The sequence below is a fragment of the Microtus pennsylvanicus genome, chromosome 8 (genome assembly GCF_037038515.1).
Source record: "Microtus pennsylvanicus isolate mMicPen1 chromosome 8, mMicPen1.hap1, whole genome shotgun sequence".
NCBI lineage: Eukaryota > Metazoa > Chordata > Mammalia > Rodentia > Cricetidae > Microtus > Microtus pennsylvanicus.
Window position 1 is genome coordinate 85,247,029 of NC_134586.1, and position 16,192 is coordinate 85,263,220.

At 49.6% G+C, this 16,192-nt stretch overlaps 1 protein-coding gene across 4 annotated transcripts in view; it reads right to left on the minus strand.

Moving 5' to 3' along the window:
• Positions 1-1,411: 1,411 nt before the first annotated feature.
• The window catches only part of Klhl29 (kelch like family member 29), a 304,814-nt gene continuing 290,033 nt past the window's right edge, over positions 1,412-16,192 (minus strand). For all 4 annotated transcript variants that reach the window (XM_075983970.1, XM_075983969.1, XM_075983972.1 and 1 more), the window contains 6 exons: positions 15,215-15,413; positions 14,891-15,073; positions 14,498-14,678; positions 7,824-8,017; positions 7,372-7,516; positions 1,412-5,210 (listed from right to left, as the gene is read on the minus strand). In XM_075983970.1, the coding sequence (XP_075840085.1) occupies positions 5,027-5,210; positions 7,372-7,516; positions 7,824-8,017; positions 14,498-14,678; positions 14,891-15,073; positions 15,215-15,413 (1,086 nt within the window). In that variant the 3' untranslated portion in view covers positions 1,412-5,026. The remainder of the gene's footprint in view (positions 5,211-7,371; positions 7,517-7,823; positions 8,018-14,497; positions 14,679-14,890; positions 15,074-15,214; positions 15,414-16,192) is intronic.

The window sequence follows — 16,192 nt, forward strand, 5'->3', positions numbered from 1 at the left end:
ACACCAATGTGCATCTCAAGACAAGGATGCAGTAGAATCTATGTTTTAGTGTGGTATTTTAGTGGAATGCTAGGCTCGCTGTGTACATTTTTGAATTTAAATATAGGCGATGGAAAGGAAGGAGACTTGGTTTTGGAGTCAAGAGCTAAGCCGGGGCTGCCTTGGGGAACCATGTGCTTAACAGGGATTCTCAAGTCAGCGAGCTGGCCCTGGACACTGACAGGCCACCGGCTGACTTGTTGAAGTCTCGGAGTTTGGTGGGCTTACCTGGGTGTCTTCTGTAGGGCTGTGCTAGGACTAAGGTCACATTCCATTCATGTCCTCTGATGGTCTCTGTACCGATGACCTCCTTCATGTTATTAAGTGTGGAGATGGCACCCTGTGCTGCCGAGGCAGCTGAGGGCATACGGGATGCTGTGTGCAGTCGTGCCATGGGAGCATTTTACTGGGGGGGGGGAGGGAGGCAGGGAGGCAGGGAGGGAGACAGAGACAGAGAGAGAGAGAGGAATGCAGTGCACTCTAGGGTCCTTGCTCACCATGCACGAAACTTGTTAATCTCTAATTCTGGAGGAAGAGGAGTAAAATGAGGAGGATGAAGCAAAGAGCAGATCTTGATAAAGTACCCCAGAGTTTAGCAATAATATGTGGCAATCTGTTTTCTTATTTTTAATTTTCTCAGATCCTTTATTTTGAATCCTTTGATTTCTTTACTACTTCTCCACACACTCACATACATACACAGACATAGACAGACACATACATAAAGAATTTCTTACTGCTTATCTACACACATACACACACATACATACACAGACACAGACACATACATACACACACAATTTCTTACTGCTTATCTACACATATACATATACACGTACACACACAAAGAATTTCTTACTATTTCTTACTGCTTACACACACACACACACACGAATTTCTTGGATTGAAGCTCAGGGAAACATTACTTTCTGTCTCTCGTTACCACGAAAGCACTTTATAGGGATTGGGGGCAGAGTGGTCACTTAACATGCAGCCCTTGGGTGTGATCCTGTAACGCTGCAGGAAAAAGGACAAAAGAAAAAAATGCATAGCATATCTATCTTTTTATTACATAAGTAACTATATAATTATAGGTATATAAATTCTTGAAAAGAGGGAAGAATATATACTCGCAATTCCATGAGTACAATGATAGGGCTGCACGCTTGGGGTGCAGGTACAAACCTTTACCTTTGTATGAAGGTAAAGGTTTCTGAGGTAGCTTGGGGAAGAAGGACCCTGGTCTCAAAGTCATCAGAGCGCAGGTCTAGGTAGTCTTGTGAACTGGGTTCATCTATGTACATCTACAAACAAGCATGTGTCTTCTGCACATAGCCGCACATCTTAAGCTACAGTCTTGTACAGAGATGGATTTTCTTTGTTTTTTTTGTGTCTTTCGTACCTGAATTGTGGGGATCCAGTGCTCTGTGTGTTAGTATGGTGGCTAGCACATCATTAGTGTCAACAAACAAGACCTTGTCAATCTTACATACCCTGTTAGCATTATTCTCCTAGAGTTCACGTCATTTCTTTACGGCTGCCTAGAAGTGATTATCTCAGTGCTCCTCAGGCTCCTGATGTGTGCGGTGCCTGCCACCTGCTCTCTCATCTGCAGAACCCTCAGCGCTTCTGTAGGGTCTCTGCACCTCCTCAGCACAGCTCCCCCTACAGGTGGGTGTAGGGAGTCAACTTAATAGCTACTAGGCATTACCTCATTCCTTGCTGAGTTTCAGTGTTGAGCTTTTTTTAAAAACCTTTTGGATTCTATCTGCCAGCACCTTTTTAATTAATGTTAAAATTTTTTGATCTAACCGTTATTTCTACTTAACTAACATTTTCCAATTGTATGACCTGGTCCCTTTAACTAAAATACTCTACCACACAAGCAATAGATCATTCTGATTGCTCTCCTGAGGTTTTTAAAAAAATCCACAATGTGGACTGTCTTCTAACCTTCTTTGTTATATCAGGTGGTTGTACCTTGATGGTTATCACGGTGGCTTTCCTAATCCAGTGGACGCACCTGCCTTGTTATGGTAAAAATGGAATCTGATTACCACCGGAGTTAGGTATAAAACACAGAGACTCTTCATGGACCACGAGAGCATTTCCCTTGATAAAAAGAAAATGGAGTAGACAAGAATGGAGCTGGCATATTGCTTTTACCACAAGTTATCATTTTAGCTCTTCATGACTGGCATCCACTGGACAGCCTCCATCCTGTTTTGCAGGATTGATGTTCCCAGGGAAATGTTTATCTGATAGACATATGGTCCACTCATCTCAAGGCGTCAATGCCTCCTCTTCCCACCATATTAGGCTTTTGCTTTTAAGGAGACACTAGATCTTGGTAAAACTTAAGGATTAAGGGCATGGAGGCTTCCTGTGGGTGACTACTTTGGAAAACCTGCCCTCTTTTGTAAGCATCCTTCCTGAGAGAGGCATTCCACATTTCACACTAAATAAACCTTGCCTAGGCGTCCTCGGCGTAGCAATGTGTTTGTGTGACGGACTAAAAGAGGAAGTGGGGAGGTCACCCGACCTGGTTCTTAGCACGGAAATCACACTTGATGTTTCTTCCTAGAGGAAAGTGTCTTGTGGCTCCCGCTAGGTTGATGAATTGAGAAGCAAGTGACTCCAGTGCAGGAGAGAAAGGGGTGGGGGGAAGAAAGCTATGGCGCTTCCAGATGCATGGCTATGATCAGACGTGCATAGGTGAAGGGAATAGTCTTGGGTCAATTCCATTGTGTCTGTAAGTCCTTTCAACTTTGATCTTCAGCTGTCCTTTATTGGTTACTGTTCATCTCCCGTCCCCTTGCAAACCTGTCCTCTCCAGTCATCGAAACCTACATGGCCGTCTAGAAGGGGACGTGTACTCTTGGCGGCCAAGAGGAATGGCAGGCTTGCGCCGGGGTGTGGTGTCACTGAGGCAAAGGCGGTGGCACACAAAGACATTGCATCAGCTTCCCAGTCTAGATCTATAAATATATTTATTATAATATAACAACTTAACAATAAACATATACTATATACAATACCATTACAGAGAACCCTGTTTTATGTCATTCACAGAAATAGCCAGTTTGCTCCAGTGTGATCGATGAGGAGAGAAACGGAATCTCAGTGTCCTCCGCGGAGTCCTCTTCACCACTAGCACCTCCCTTGGAGGCAGACGCACGCCAATGCTCACATTCACCCTGCCCCAGGCAGTTAGAAATTTGTGCTCCAGTCCTTGGGTTCACGCTTGCACCCTGTTTGACATAAATACTTTTAAATGACATACAATGTATGTAGTTTTGTGCTTATTACTTTTTTTAAATAATAAATAATATTAAAAACTGCATAACGAAGCTCGGTATCTTGTCAAGTGGGAGCCGCACTTGTAATGCTAGAAGTTGATGCCCGTCGTTAGGACTGGAATTTTGTGTCATCCAATACTGAATGATGGAGAGTGTATCCTGTCTCTTTTTCTCTCTGTCACTGGTTCTTACTATGAGGTCATGGCGAGCTGACTTCCCAGGTAGAAAAATGGTGTGTATTTGGTACTAACTTCAACTAAACAGCACGGTGGCGGCGGCCTTCTTCCTGCCCTGGAACGGAAGCTGAGGACCAGGTGAGGTTTGAGGGTCTAAGGACTAATGGGAAGGCCTTTCTCTTCTGAGCCTGGTTGGGAGGTTTTTCCTGGCTTCCCTTTTCTCAGGTTGCTATCCAACAAGGCAACAAGAAGAGCGGTTTCTCCGCGTGCCCCTCAGGCCGTGGCTGTCATGGCTCGTCTAAGAAGGCTGTCCCCATCCTGAGAGCTCTCGCGGCAGGTGCCTTGAATATATAGCTATAAATATCAAAAATAGTCTCCTGTGCTTTGTAGACATTTCTTCTCCCTCCCTCCCTCCCTCCCTCAGTCCCTTTTCTGGGCCTGGGTCCTCAGCTTTACCTCACGGAGGGAGCTGGACTGGTGTCAGAAGCCAGAACTACATTCTTCTAGAATAGACCCTTTCCCCCCCCTCCCCCCGACAATGCCTCGATGAGGCATAGTCTTCCAGGGCTGTCTGGGAGTTAACTTTTTCCAAAAATAAAGTGGGGGCATGGCCCACCTCAGGAGAGCTCCTCTATTCTGCACATAGAAAAATGAGAGCCAGTGCCCCCCTCTGGCACTACCTACAAAGAGCTCTGGGAAGCCCCACAGCGTTGCCTCTCTTGTGGCCTCCTCCTCTCGGTACTTAAAAATAGCCTTTTGTGTATCAAGAAAAATGCCTCGGAAATCTAAATAATTCAGACTGGCTAAGAGAAAGCTAGCACATCCCACCATGTCCGTTCGCAGCAAAAACATGGTAGAAAAATCCGTGAAGGACAGGTGGCTCTTCCCAGCAATCCCTGCGGCTGTCAGCCCTGGCTCTGCAGCTGGCCCTCTCTCCTGTCTGGTGGCAACCAGCCCTCTCGTAGGCCTTGGTGCTGCACAGCCCCGTCCCTCGTTTTTTTTTTCTCTCGGCCACTTGAAAGTGTAGATTGGTTAAAAACAAAAACGAAAAACAAAGAAAGTAGGAATCAAAGTGATAAGGACACTTTGACCTTATTCCAAAAGAGCCTGATGCCCAATATTGTCACAGGATAATTGATCTATGGTGGTTTAGGGATTGAGCTTGCTCTGCAAGAAGGAAAAAAAAAACAGCCTCTCTCCCAGTTGAAAAATATGTGAAACTATTGCACCGGGCAGAGCGAGTGCCCCCTGTGGAGAGCAAGCGCCTTGGCTAGCCAGCGAGCCCTGGCTCTGTTTTTCAGGTTCCTGCTGCCCGAAGCGCTGTGCCCTGCTTCACCCAAAAGGCGAGGATGATTTTCTACATTCAATGTAGAGAATATTCGAAATGTTAGCGCAGTGAGTTTCTTGATTGTGTTCTGTGGGCCTCTCGTTGGTGTCGGAAGATAACCATGGTGTGTGGCGTTTGCCTCACCAGACTCGTCCCATAGGCTTGTCCTGGGCTCTCTGCCGATGTCAGCCGCTTTGAATATATTTCTTTATCACGACACAGCCATGTCTAAACACAGGACAGGGCATGTGGGGTAGGAGGGTCCATGTGTTCGTTGTTGGCTCATAGGCTTCCATGTTGCCCAGAGCTGGTCCCTCGCTGCTCACGATGCCTCCGGTTGCATAAATTTTACCATCAAGCACCACAGCACTATGGGTGGGAAAGCGAGGCAGAGAGTTAGGCCTTGAGTTTTTTTATTGGTTCTGAAAATAGATCCCAACCCTGTCCTGGCTGTAGGGGCCCCTGGGCCCTCTTGCACAGGTCATGTAGGATCTTGCTCTTCTCTGACGCCTAACCTGGGCCAATAAACAACAAAACAACAATGACATTTTTCTACAGGAACACTCAGGATGACACGCGGTACTGTTCTCAGGGGAGATAAGCTCATTTTGATTAGCTGCCACCTCCCAGCTCTGCCAAGACACTACAGACAGCTGCGACAGGGGATGCTTCTACATAGATGCCTGCCCGTCTCTGAGCCTTTACTGAGCATCTTTTCCTAGTGTGCGTACAGAGCCTTTGGAGTTTCACACGGAGCTGGGGATGTGACTCAAAACACCAAGAGACAGAACAACAGGGGTCAGATCTAACCAAGCGGCAGCCCTGTCACAGGAAGCCCCGCCCCTCTGCCCAGGAACCAGAGTCCCACCTTCTTCCTGTCTCCTCAGCATGTGTGCTCTGCAGGGTGACTGACAGCTCTGCTTGGACCAGTTTCCTGAGTGACACTTGATGACTGGGACCTGTTATTCCAGTCAGCTCTTCAAAGGCCTGGTCTGCTGCTCTTTCTGCGCTTCTTTAGAATTTCCTTGAATTAAGTTTTTTTTACTTTATGTTATGAGATTTGCTTGCATGTATGTATGTGTATAGCATGCATGCCTGGTGTCTGCAGAGGTCAGAAGAGGGCACCAGATCCACTGGAATTGGAATTACACCTCCATGTGGGTGCAGGGAATCGAACCCAGGTCCTCTGCAAGAGAACAACTGCTCTTATCCACTAAGTCGTCTCTGCAGCCCTGCACTTACTTCTTCATGCATTTCAGCGGTTGCTTCTCGCCATGTTTCTAGCCCCAATTTCTCCTTCACCCCATCAAATGGCCAATTCTTCTTGGCTCTTTCTTAAAAATAGACCCAGAAGTTTTCAAGGCTCTCCTAATTTTTGCAAGGCCCAGACCAGAACACATCCCAACTCTAGATTTCTCATCACACACCGAGGCCTCCATAGTGCTCCCTTCTAGTTCCTTGCTACTCTGGGCTTTCATCTCTCTCTCTCCTCTCTCTCTCTCTCTTTCTCTCTCTTTCTCTCTCTCTCTCTCTCTCTCTCTCTCTCTCTCTCTCTCTCTCTCTCTCTCTCTCTAGGCCAACTATCTCCCTGTTTCTCTAACGAAGGCCAGCTTCCGCCCACCCTTGGGACTCAGTGTTTCCTGATGCTTGTAGTCTCAGGTAAGGCATTGGCCTCTTCCTCATGGACTCGGTGTTCAAACATCACTGTCAGCTACGGAAAAGTCAGACCATGATCGAGGTTGTGGTATCAAAGGACAGTTCAAAATCTGAGGAACTCAAACTCCACCAGGAGCCTCGCAGTTTGCTGCATTTAAACGCCAGAGCAGATAGACTTTTCTAGGGCCGGGAAAGCTACTTCTCCAAGTTGAAGCCACATGTTAGCAGTAAGTGTTACCTTCTGTGTAACTAGACAAACACCAGGTACTCAATAAACACTTCCTGTCATTGATAACTGAAAACTTAGTCATGGCCTCTGGGGCTCGTCGGGAAGCACCCGCTATGGGACTGAAAACAGTGGGGTGTCTAGGGCGTTCCTTATTCCTGTTCTTCTTAGACAGGGAAAGGAAGCATCCAGAAGAGCTAGGGCTGGCATCTCACAGACCTGGGGTCAGGGTACTGGGGACAAGCTGCATTCTACCTCTTGTGTCTGCCTGTGCTTGCAGCTCGTCAGGAAGCCTTAGAGGAGCAGACAGATGCAGAGTGTGCCCTTGCCTGGGCCATCATGGGGTTCACATATGTGACCAGAGCATTCCCATCAGAGGCCAGTTGTCCTGACATGCCTCTGGAAGGCACCCGAGGGGAGAGCTGGCCTTGCTTCTCCCTGAAGGGAGGGTGACTTTTATGTCTTTTCCAGTGTGAGACGGGATCATACGGAGCCACAGTTTGGGGACACAGGATCCTCTCACAGCTGCTCTTAGGGGCCCCATATTATACTCTAGTCCCGCCATCTGTTCCTGGGGTGGGGGTGGGTTCACCCATACACCCCTCCAGTCCCCACTCCTCCACAGCCCCAGCCCAGATACTCCCTCACCTGCAGAACTGGCGAGAGTGATTCATATTTGGGCCCGCCTTGATGTTGCCTTTTTCTGGGTCGTAGATGGTGGTGGCTCTGGCGTAAGCTCCTCCCAGGATGAACACAAAGCCGTTGAGGGTGACAGCTGGTGCATACTTGTTGTCTGTGAGGATGGCAGAACAGGTGGTCAAGGTCAGTGGTCCTGGCCTCCCTCCTCTCTCTTTCCCAGCCGTGCTCCCAATGATTGCCCTGGGACAGGCTGGGGACCAGGAGCAGGCGGAGTCTTGGCTGGCTTGCCCTTTTCTAGGTGCTGGCATCCCCGCTGCGCCTGGGCTTTGGGACTACCTGCTACCCACCACTAGACCTGCTTCTGTGGACAATTTGGGCTGATCCTAATTCTGTCTGGGATGTGGGATGCGGGACTGTCGGGGGTCCCACTGGCCGGGACTGAGGAGACACCAGATTCTTACCTATCATTGGGGACTCAATGAAGCTCCACGTGTTGGTCTGTGGCACATAGGACTGAAGGACACCCGCGGCTCGGCCTGCCTCATTGACTCCACCGAACACGTAGACCTTGCCACCGCACACAGTGGCCGCTGCTGAATGTACTGCCTTGGGCAGAGGGGCTACTGCCTCCCATTGGTTAGTGATAGTGTCATACCTGTGAAGAGGAGAAAGAGATAGTCCGTGTGCAAGGCAGGCCACGGTCCAGGACAGCAGCAGTCGGGGCAATTCAGCATCTGCTTTCTGCCTTCGGCATCACTGCATAGCCTAAGCCCACAGATGGGGACCCAGGTTTGGGTCATTTCCAGGCATTGCTCCAAACTGGCTTCATAGGCCTCCTTTGGAGCTGCGGTGGGACCTTTTGTTGTGTGTCCAACCTCTGTGTAGATCCTGCCCTTGCTTACAGAGTAAGCATCTCCATGGTGATGGCGCACCCAGAATCCACTGGGGGGAGACCATTTCTGCCCTCAAGGAGCTGCTGGCCCAGTGGGGAAGACAGCCACATCAAACATACAAAATCTGAAGATTACGAAGGTTGTTGTGTCATGATGATGAGGGGTCAACATGCACACAGCAGGACACCTCACTTTTTCACAGGGGAGGCTAAGCCTTTCTGGAAAGTGGCTCCAGGCTGGGTCTGGAAGGGTGAATGGGCTATCGATGTCAGGCAGAGGTTGGGCAGGTGCAAATGGGCTCAGGAAGTGTGGTGGTTGGAAAGCAAATGACCCCAAAGGGAGTGGCACTATTAGGAGGTGTGGCTTTGTTGGCGGAAGTGTCACTATGGAGGCGGGTTTTGAGGTCTCACATATGCTCAAGCCACATCTAGCGTCATAGACCACTTCCTATTGCCTGTGAGTCAGGATGTAAGAACTCTCAGCTCCTTCTCCAGCGCCATATCTCCCTGCACGCTGCCTTGCTTCCTGCCATGACGATAATGGACTGAACCTCTGAACTGTAAGTGAGCCACCCCAATTAAATGTTTTCCTTTATAAGAGTTGCTGAGGTCATCGTGTCTCTTGACAGCAAAAGAAACCCTAATATAGGAAGTTAATTGAAGGTGAAGGGATAAATGTGGGCACAGGGGTATTTGAGGGACATCTGGAGTCGTCCATAGTGGCTGGAGGTAGGGTAGATTAGAAGGCACTGTGTGTGCCGTACTTAGGGACTTGGGCTTTGTGTAGGGAGCAGTGGGCAGGCCCTGAAGGTGTAAGCAGGGAAGAGACCACTGTGGCTGCAGGGTGGGGGAGATACTTCAGGCAGGAGGCTGGACTCACGGAGACCAGCTAGACTAATCACCCACAGGAAGCTTGATGAGAGGTAAGTAATGGGTCAAGGGATGGTGAGTGTCAGGGGCTGGGCATGGGTGAGGTGAGTCCTGAGGCGGAGGGCTGACTGGGAAGGGTGGAGAAAAACCCTATTTTGGGGCAGTCAGCATCTATGCTGTAGAAAAAGGGCCTCAAATGTGGACAGTGGGGTTCAGCAAGTCACGGTATTCTGGGGTTGCTGGCACTATAGGCGAAACAAGATGTACACAAGGCATTGTGTGTCAGCGCGAGAGGGGCCAGTACTCTGGAGACAGAGACAGCAGACACAGATGTCTCCCTGAGGAAACTGAGCCGTGGAGATGGCAGAGGTGGGGGTACTTAGAAAGAAACATGCAATCCTGAGGGGGTTTGTTAATAGAATGCCCATCAGCATTTACAGGCCCTCTCGGTGAGAAAAACATCCTGGCACCACCTGCTGGTTTCTGGAATGCAAAGCCTTCCACCTGCCTGACCCTAGCAGCAGGACCAGGGAGTCCCAGGAGAAAATCCTGTGTGCTCTGGTCACTGCTCTCCCCACGTGCAGCTCCAACAGCCATGTAAAACCTCAAGAAGAGAGCAGGAAAATATGGTGACTACCCAGGAAGTGATGGATTATCTGAGTGTTAATTCTAGTTTTTAATAATAACTGGGTTGCACAGTTTTCTAAATGTCATCAGTTGCTTCTCCCAAGCCCACTGAAATGAACTCTGGCACAACACTGGTTTGGTTTTAATGGAAGCGTCCGCACGTACATGCATGTGGGGGGTGGGGGTGGGCGGCGTTAAGTACATTGTTGTGTAGCTAGGATGAAGCCCAAGTGAATAAGCAAAAGTTACCTAAACAGCCAGACTCCAAACCCGTGCATTCTGCATCCATAGATGCAGTCACTTGTGCACAGGGAATAGCTGAAAAATTGTGTCTGTGTTGAACATTAACAGATTTTCTATTATTTCCAAAAGCAATACAGTATAACAGCTCTTTACATAGCACTTACATTGTATGAGGTGTTATAAGTGGTGTGTGAAATGATTTGAAGTACCCATCTAGAGTCTGCAGTAGGCTGTGCACAGGTATTTGTATGTAGCTACTGCACTTGCAGATGGGAGTCTACAGGTATCCTGGAACTCATCCCCTGTAGTACCGAGGGGACTTTGCAGTATAAGTAAGAGAGGCTGGAGCACAACTGAGTGTCAGCATTCAGACGTTGACTGGGGAGTTCAAAGCCAGCCTGGGTAACACAGATCCTATTGAAAGAGAGGGAGAGGGAGGGAAGGAGGGAGGGAGGGAAAGAGGGGAAAGGGAAAGACACACACACATACACACAGAGAGAGAGAGAGAGAGGGAGAGAGAGAGAGAGAGAGAGAGAGAGAGAGAGAGAGAGAGAGAGAGAGAGAAAGAGGAGGAGCTGGGGACCACAGGGAACTCTGAAGAGCCCCAACTCTCCCTCACCCCCTGGGGATCTGTTATTTGTCCTTGAAGGATACAAGGAAGAACTGAAGGCCCCTGGGTCCTGTAAGGTTTCTGACAGGTATAGTAGATGCTAACTAAAGCAAAAGGAGTTGTGTGCACGTGAGCAGGACCCGAAAGTGGAACTCGAGGATGGTACAGCTGCAGGCACATTGCTGGGATTATCAAAGTGGCATGAAAGGTGTTTGCTTTCCTCGAGAGATGGATACACAAATCCTAGACTGATCTGGTACTTTCTAAGTAGCCAAGGATGAGCGTAACCTCTGAGATCTCCCCAGTGCCACCCTTACAAATGTAGACAGCGATGCCTACCTTATGTAGCACTGGGAATCAGACTTAGGGCTACTTGCATTCTAAGCAAATACTGCATCTCCAGAACATCTGAGTTCTCAAACCATGGCCCCATTTACTCTGGTAAGCAGGAGGTGGGGTGGCCAAAAGCAGTCAGGGAGCTTGTGTATAGGATTTGGGCTTTGAGGAGAGAGGAGAAGAGAGAGCCCTTGCTTTTGAGAAGAAATGGCTGATAAGGCCATTTCCAAGGGTGCCTTGCAGCGTGTAGCGTTGGCTAGACTAGGATTTCCAGCCTCAGAGAGAGAGAGAGAGAGAGAGAGAGAGAGAGAGAGAGAGAGAGAGAGAGAGAGAGAGAGAGAGAAGAAGGGAGAGAGTGGGACTGAACAGTTCTGCTTCATATGCACTGCAGGATGAAGCAGCAAGGTGAAAGGGTGGAGAGGTCGAGACACATGAGAGAAAGGAGGCAGGGACAGAACCGGAGCTAAGTGGGCTGTCCAAGGAGCTGCTGCTCCTGAGGTTTGCTTTTGGAGGACAAGTTCCAACAACCTATGCGTCCACATTTCTGTTCAGTGTTCCAATGACCTAGCTGCCCTCAAGGTCCCTGCTGACTGTAGCTGTTTCAGCACTTACTGTAGACCTGCTGGTAGGGTACATCTGTGGCTCCCCAGACTTATCTCTGCTCCATATGTGTCTGCACCCAAAGTATGGGCCCGAGTTTGCTCACTGGGACACCAGGGATTTTGATTAGCACATGGTCATGATCCATACACGACTCCCATGTTCCCCCTGTGAGCCTCTTTTGGACAAGAGCCATCATTAGCTCAGAGGTGGGCCCTCTAGGAGGAGGGTCTTATGTGCACCGTGTCTCTGGTTCTTGAGTGTGTGGGGAGGGGACAGCCAAGTGACAACCACTTCTGGACTTGAATGTAAGAAGCCGAAGTCTCTTACCGGGCAGCAAGGGCTGCTACCATTCAGTTGTAGATAGATGATATACAGCTAATAGGTAATGGAGCATCTTTTTGGGGCAGGGTCAGAGTTCAGATATCTGTTTAAGCCAATATGGCAGCTAGCCAAAGAGCTCCCACAGAAAGAGCTGGGGGATGAGAAAGATTATGTGGTTGTTAGTCTTCAGTCTTTCGGCATAATGACACATTCTGCCAAACACAAATTTCCTGAGAGTTTGTTATTCCAGGTGGCTGATTGCCAAGCCAATGAGCCCTCCAGTCAGCTCAATCTGTCAGCTTCCTGCTTGAGAAGGATATGCTAATGACATGCAAATGACCTAGCCGAGTGAGGTGTTCCACTATCATTTATGCAGTAACCACAGCTCCTGCAATATATTGCTGTAAAATATTAGACCCGGTTATTTATATAATGATATAATACAGGTTTGTCTATGGCGCTGTTGTTTTAATCTATAATTATGTAATCTCACTCTATTCCTGTAACACAGTAATGTAATATAATTATAATACACCATATATCTCATTCATTATCAATATAATAGCAATGTGTACCATTAGTGCTTACTGTGGAACAAAGCACCCTCGTGTCTGTCCCCATTACACTGACCTTCCTGTCACCCTGAACTGTCATCGCTTCTGCCACGTGGCACAGAGACTGACTTAGTCAAAGGGGCTTGTTCCTTGGGTAGCTACTGGGTGCCTCTTCCCTACTGGGTGCTCCACTCCCTTGCATGGGCACCGCCTAAGGGTCTTCCAGTCTCTCATCCTACAAGCACAGATGACAGATCTTCATGGGCCAAGGGAGAACTCGGGGTCTCTCAGGCTCCTCTGGGATCCCCAGCTGCTCTTGCATCCAATGGGCCTCCTAGGGGTGGACTCAGTCTCTGATGCTCAGAGCTGACATTTATTTTCCAGCCATCTGGAAGGCTGAGCTCCTTGGGGAAGGCCAGTAGAGGCGGCCCCTTGGGGCCCCGGAGAACTGCTTCAGGGCCCAAGGAAAGCAAGAGGACCGGAGCTTGTCTCTCCCCCTCCGTCAAGGCGCTTGATCTTTCAACAAATCCCTGTATTTATCAACAAGTAGAACTTTGCGAAATGAGTAATCAGCATTTTAGGAGATTAAAAATAGCTGACAGAAGCAAAGCAGGATGCCACCCTGCTCCGCGGACTCCTACATAGAAAACGTCTTCTTGCTCATGTGTTTATTATTGGTTGACAAATGACTGGAAGCTGATGCTTCTGGGGGAGCTTGGGGGTACACCTGGACATGCAGCAGGTTTTGTCGAAGACTCCCCAGTGTTGGGGCTGGTCTGAGTCCAAGCACAATATTAATATGTTCATAATCACCTGGGAATTTCCCATTATCATCAAATCAATATGACAATTAAATGTTGTTACCAAGCCCTCTATGGATCCACTTGGGGGACTTAAAAGCCCACAGTGAACATTCAGAACCTGTCTCACTCTGAGACCGTCTTTGCTGGAACATTTATCAAGTACCCAATTAGCCATGGGGCATGACGGGGGGGGGGGAGGGATTCAAATTGAGGGGTAGGTGTGGCTTCACAGGCAGAAAGGATGTCACACTGCAAATGGTGTGGGCCAGGGTAGGGGAAAGAGCGGAGAAGCTATGACCAGTAGATCTTCCTGTGCTGCTAACTAATGGTCCTCTCCCACAGGTCCTGAGCATCTTCCTCTCTTTTTTTCTTTTCTTTTTTTTTTTGTAATTTATTTTATGTACCTTGGTGTGTATGTCTGTGTGAGGGTGTTGGGTCCCCTGAAACTGGAATTGTAGACAGCTGTGAGCTGTGAGGTGTTGGGAATTGAATCAGCATCAGTGCTCTTAATAGCTGAGCTATCTCTCCAGCCCGAGCATCTTTCTCAAGGCGACCCGCCCATTTGCTCTAAGAGCAATCTCGTGACTGGAAGGATCTTGGCATTTTTCCCTAGGGCAGTTCTCCCTCCAGCCTTTGGCCCTCAGGCATAGGCCTGACTTACATCCTCAATAGACAGGCTAGGGTGGAGGTAGGGAGACAGCAGCCTGGGATGTGAAAGAAAGGCAGACCAACTTGGAATCTGGAGGTCGTGGGCTCATAGTTTTCCTCTGAAGAATTCTAGAGGCCTGGCCAGACTGCACCTACATTGCTGAGTTGGTGGGTGGTGTCTCTTCCCTGTGTTACTTTAGTCCAATTTACCTGCCATGTGTGGGATGCAGGAAGGATGCCTGCAACCTTCACTTGGCAGGACCAAGTTGCACAACCACTGGCATGGCCCATGCTTGGGATATCAATGCCAGCTTTTCTCCTGAACGCTTTGTCTCTGGGCTGGTACTTGTAATCTACTGTGCACCCTTAACCAAATTTCACTCACATCCTCCTATGATTGGACCTCGGGCCACACCTTGTGTTACAACTCAATGGCTGTTAACAAGAATGTCCTCTTTGGTGACTCATGAGGTCACCTCTTGTGTTCACTTCCTTTTATTATGCACGATGAGCTTGGAATGGGCCAGTCTGTAGACCATTGGTGTCAAGGAGGTGCCGGGCTTAGTGATGTGACCTTAGTGTTCAGTGATATCAAGAGATGCCAGCTCAGGGACTGTGGCTGCCTTACCTCTCCACGTGGTCCACGTTGCCTGCCACGCCAAGGCCTCCGAGAGTGTAAATCTTTCCATCGTAGACTAGACTATTGTGGCGACAGCGAGGGACGGTCATTCTGGAGACCAGGTTCCAGTTATCCAACAGGGACATGTAGCACCAGACATCAGCCAGCGTCACCCCTGATTCCATACCACCTGTGGACAGAATGGGGGTACAAAAGAGCAGATGGGGGAGCTGAGGAAGGGCTTGAGGACAGGTTGCTCTGCTCCAGGGACAGAATCAGGAGGCTTCATCTGCTAGCCAGACAGCCATCTGGGGCCTTGACCTTCCTCAGCCCTGTGTGTAGGAGGCAGAGGTCCCTTGGGAAAACCCATCCCACTTCCCACCCAGCCCTTGGGAGCCTTACCTGAGAGGTAGATGTTGTCCCCAGCACTCACTACACTGAAGAACTCTCGGTCATAGAAAGGTAGAGAAGCCAAGGGGTACCATTTGTTGTTCTGTGGATTCCAACAGGTGACAGCCACCAGTGAGCGCTGGGTCATCCCCACCATCTGACGGCCCCCAACCAAAACGATGACCTCGGCCACACCTGCAGGGACATGGATGGGCATCCTTGAGACACACCCTTACTTCGTCAGCAGCTGTGCCTGGCTCTTGTCTGGAGGACCACCTGGAGCCAGCTGGTTCCATGGCATCTGCAATTTGGGGATTTGGGCATGTCCCTTGATACCTGCAGAGAGGCGGGGCCGGGTTCGGGGTGTCTGCATCTCCTGCCGGGCGTGGGGCAGCATGTGGTAGCGCTTAGCCTCGTTGACCAGGTCCCGGCATGCTTCTGATGACTTGATCAGCTCTTCGTTGTCCACCACATTGAGCAGATAGCTGGGGTGGATGAACGGGAGGCGGACGGCAGCTAGGAGCTCTGCTGCATACTGTGGGAGAGAAGAGGCCGGATTCCGCTCAGAGGAAGCCATCTCTTATGAGCTGAACGGAGAAGGACTTCCCATGGGGCATGTCTCAGAAGCAAGCGCACACTGCCCAGCCTGGCATACCAGACAATGGGAGGCATGCAGGGCTAACTGGAGGCGTGGTGGCTGCAGCTGGCACTGGAGCAGCCTGTCTCTCTGTCCCTTCAGCCTCTTGTCACCACACCCTATCTATGTCGTGGATCATGACTGCACACCATACTGCCAGGCGGCGGAAGCCAGGAGAGTAGGAGCCTTGCATCTCAAAGAGGTGTGAGTGTGACAGGAACCAGGTGGGAGGACCCAGAAGCACTCAGATGATGATTGTCAGGTGACCACGTCGTACTACAGCTCCTTAGGAGTGTCGCCGCGTCTCATCTTGGCTTCTGGATCCTCTTATCCTTCACTCAAGGCTTTTCCTGCATTGATGTGAACTTCCCCGCGCCAGGCACACGGCTCACCACTCCACCCACTTTTGTTTGGTCTGGCGGATGACTGGCAGGAGTAATTGGGGGCCAGTGCAGACCCTACGCTGAGCTTGTTACTGCAGCTGCGGAGCCTGATGAGACCCTGCTTCTGATGGGAGCCTACTAGGGCTGTGGAAGTGGGAGAGGAGTGCACGGGGCAGATGATGTTTGAGATGGAAGAGTTGTGGGGACATCCAGAGGCACGGGAGAGTGAAAAGGGGTGTGACCTTTGAAGGATTCTTGGGTGTAAAGGGTCTTTTTGGAAGGATGCGGCACATA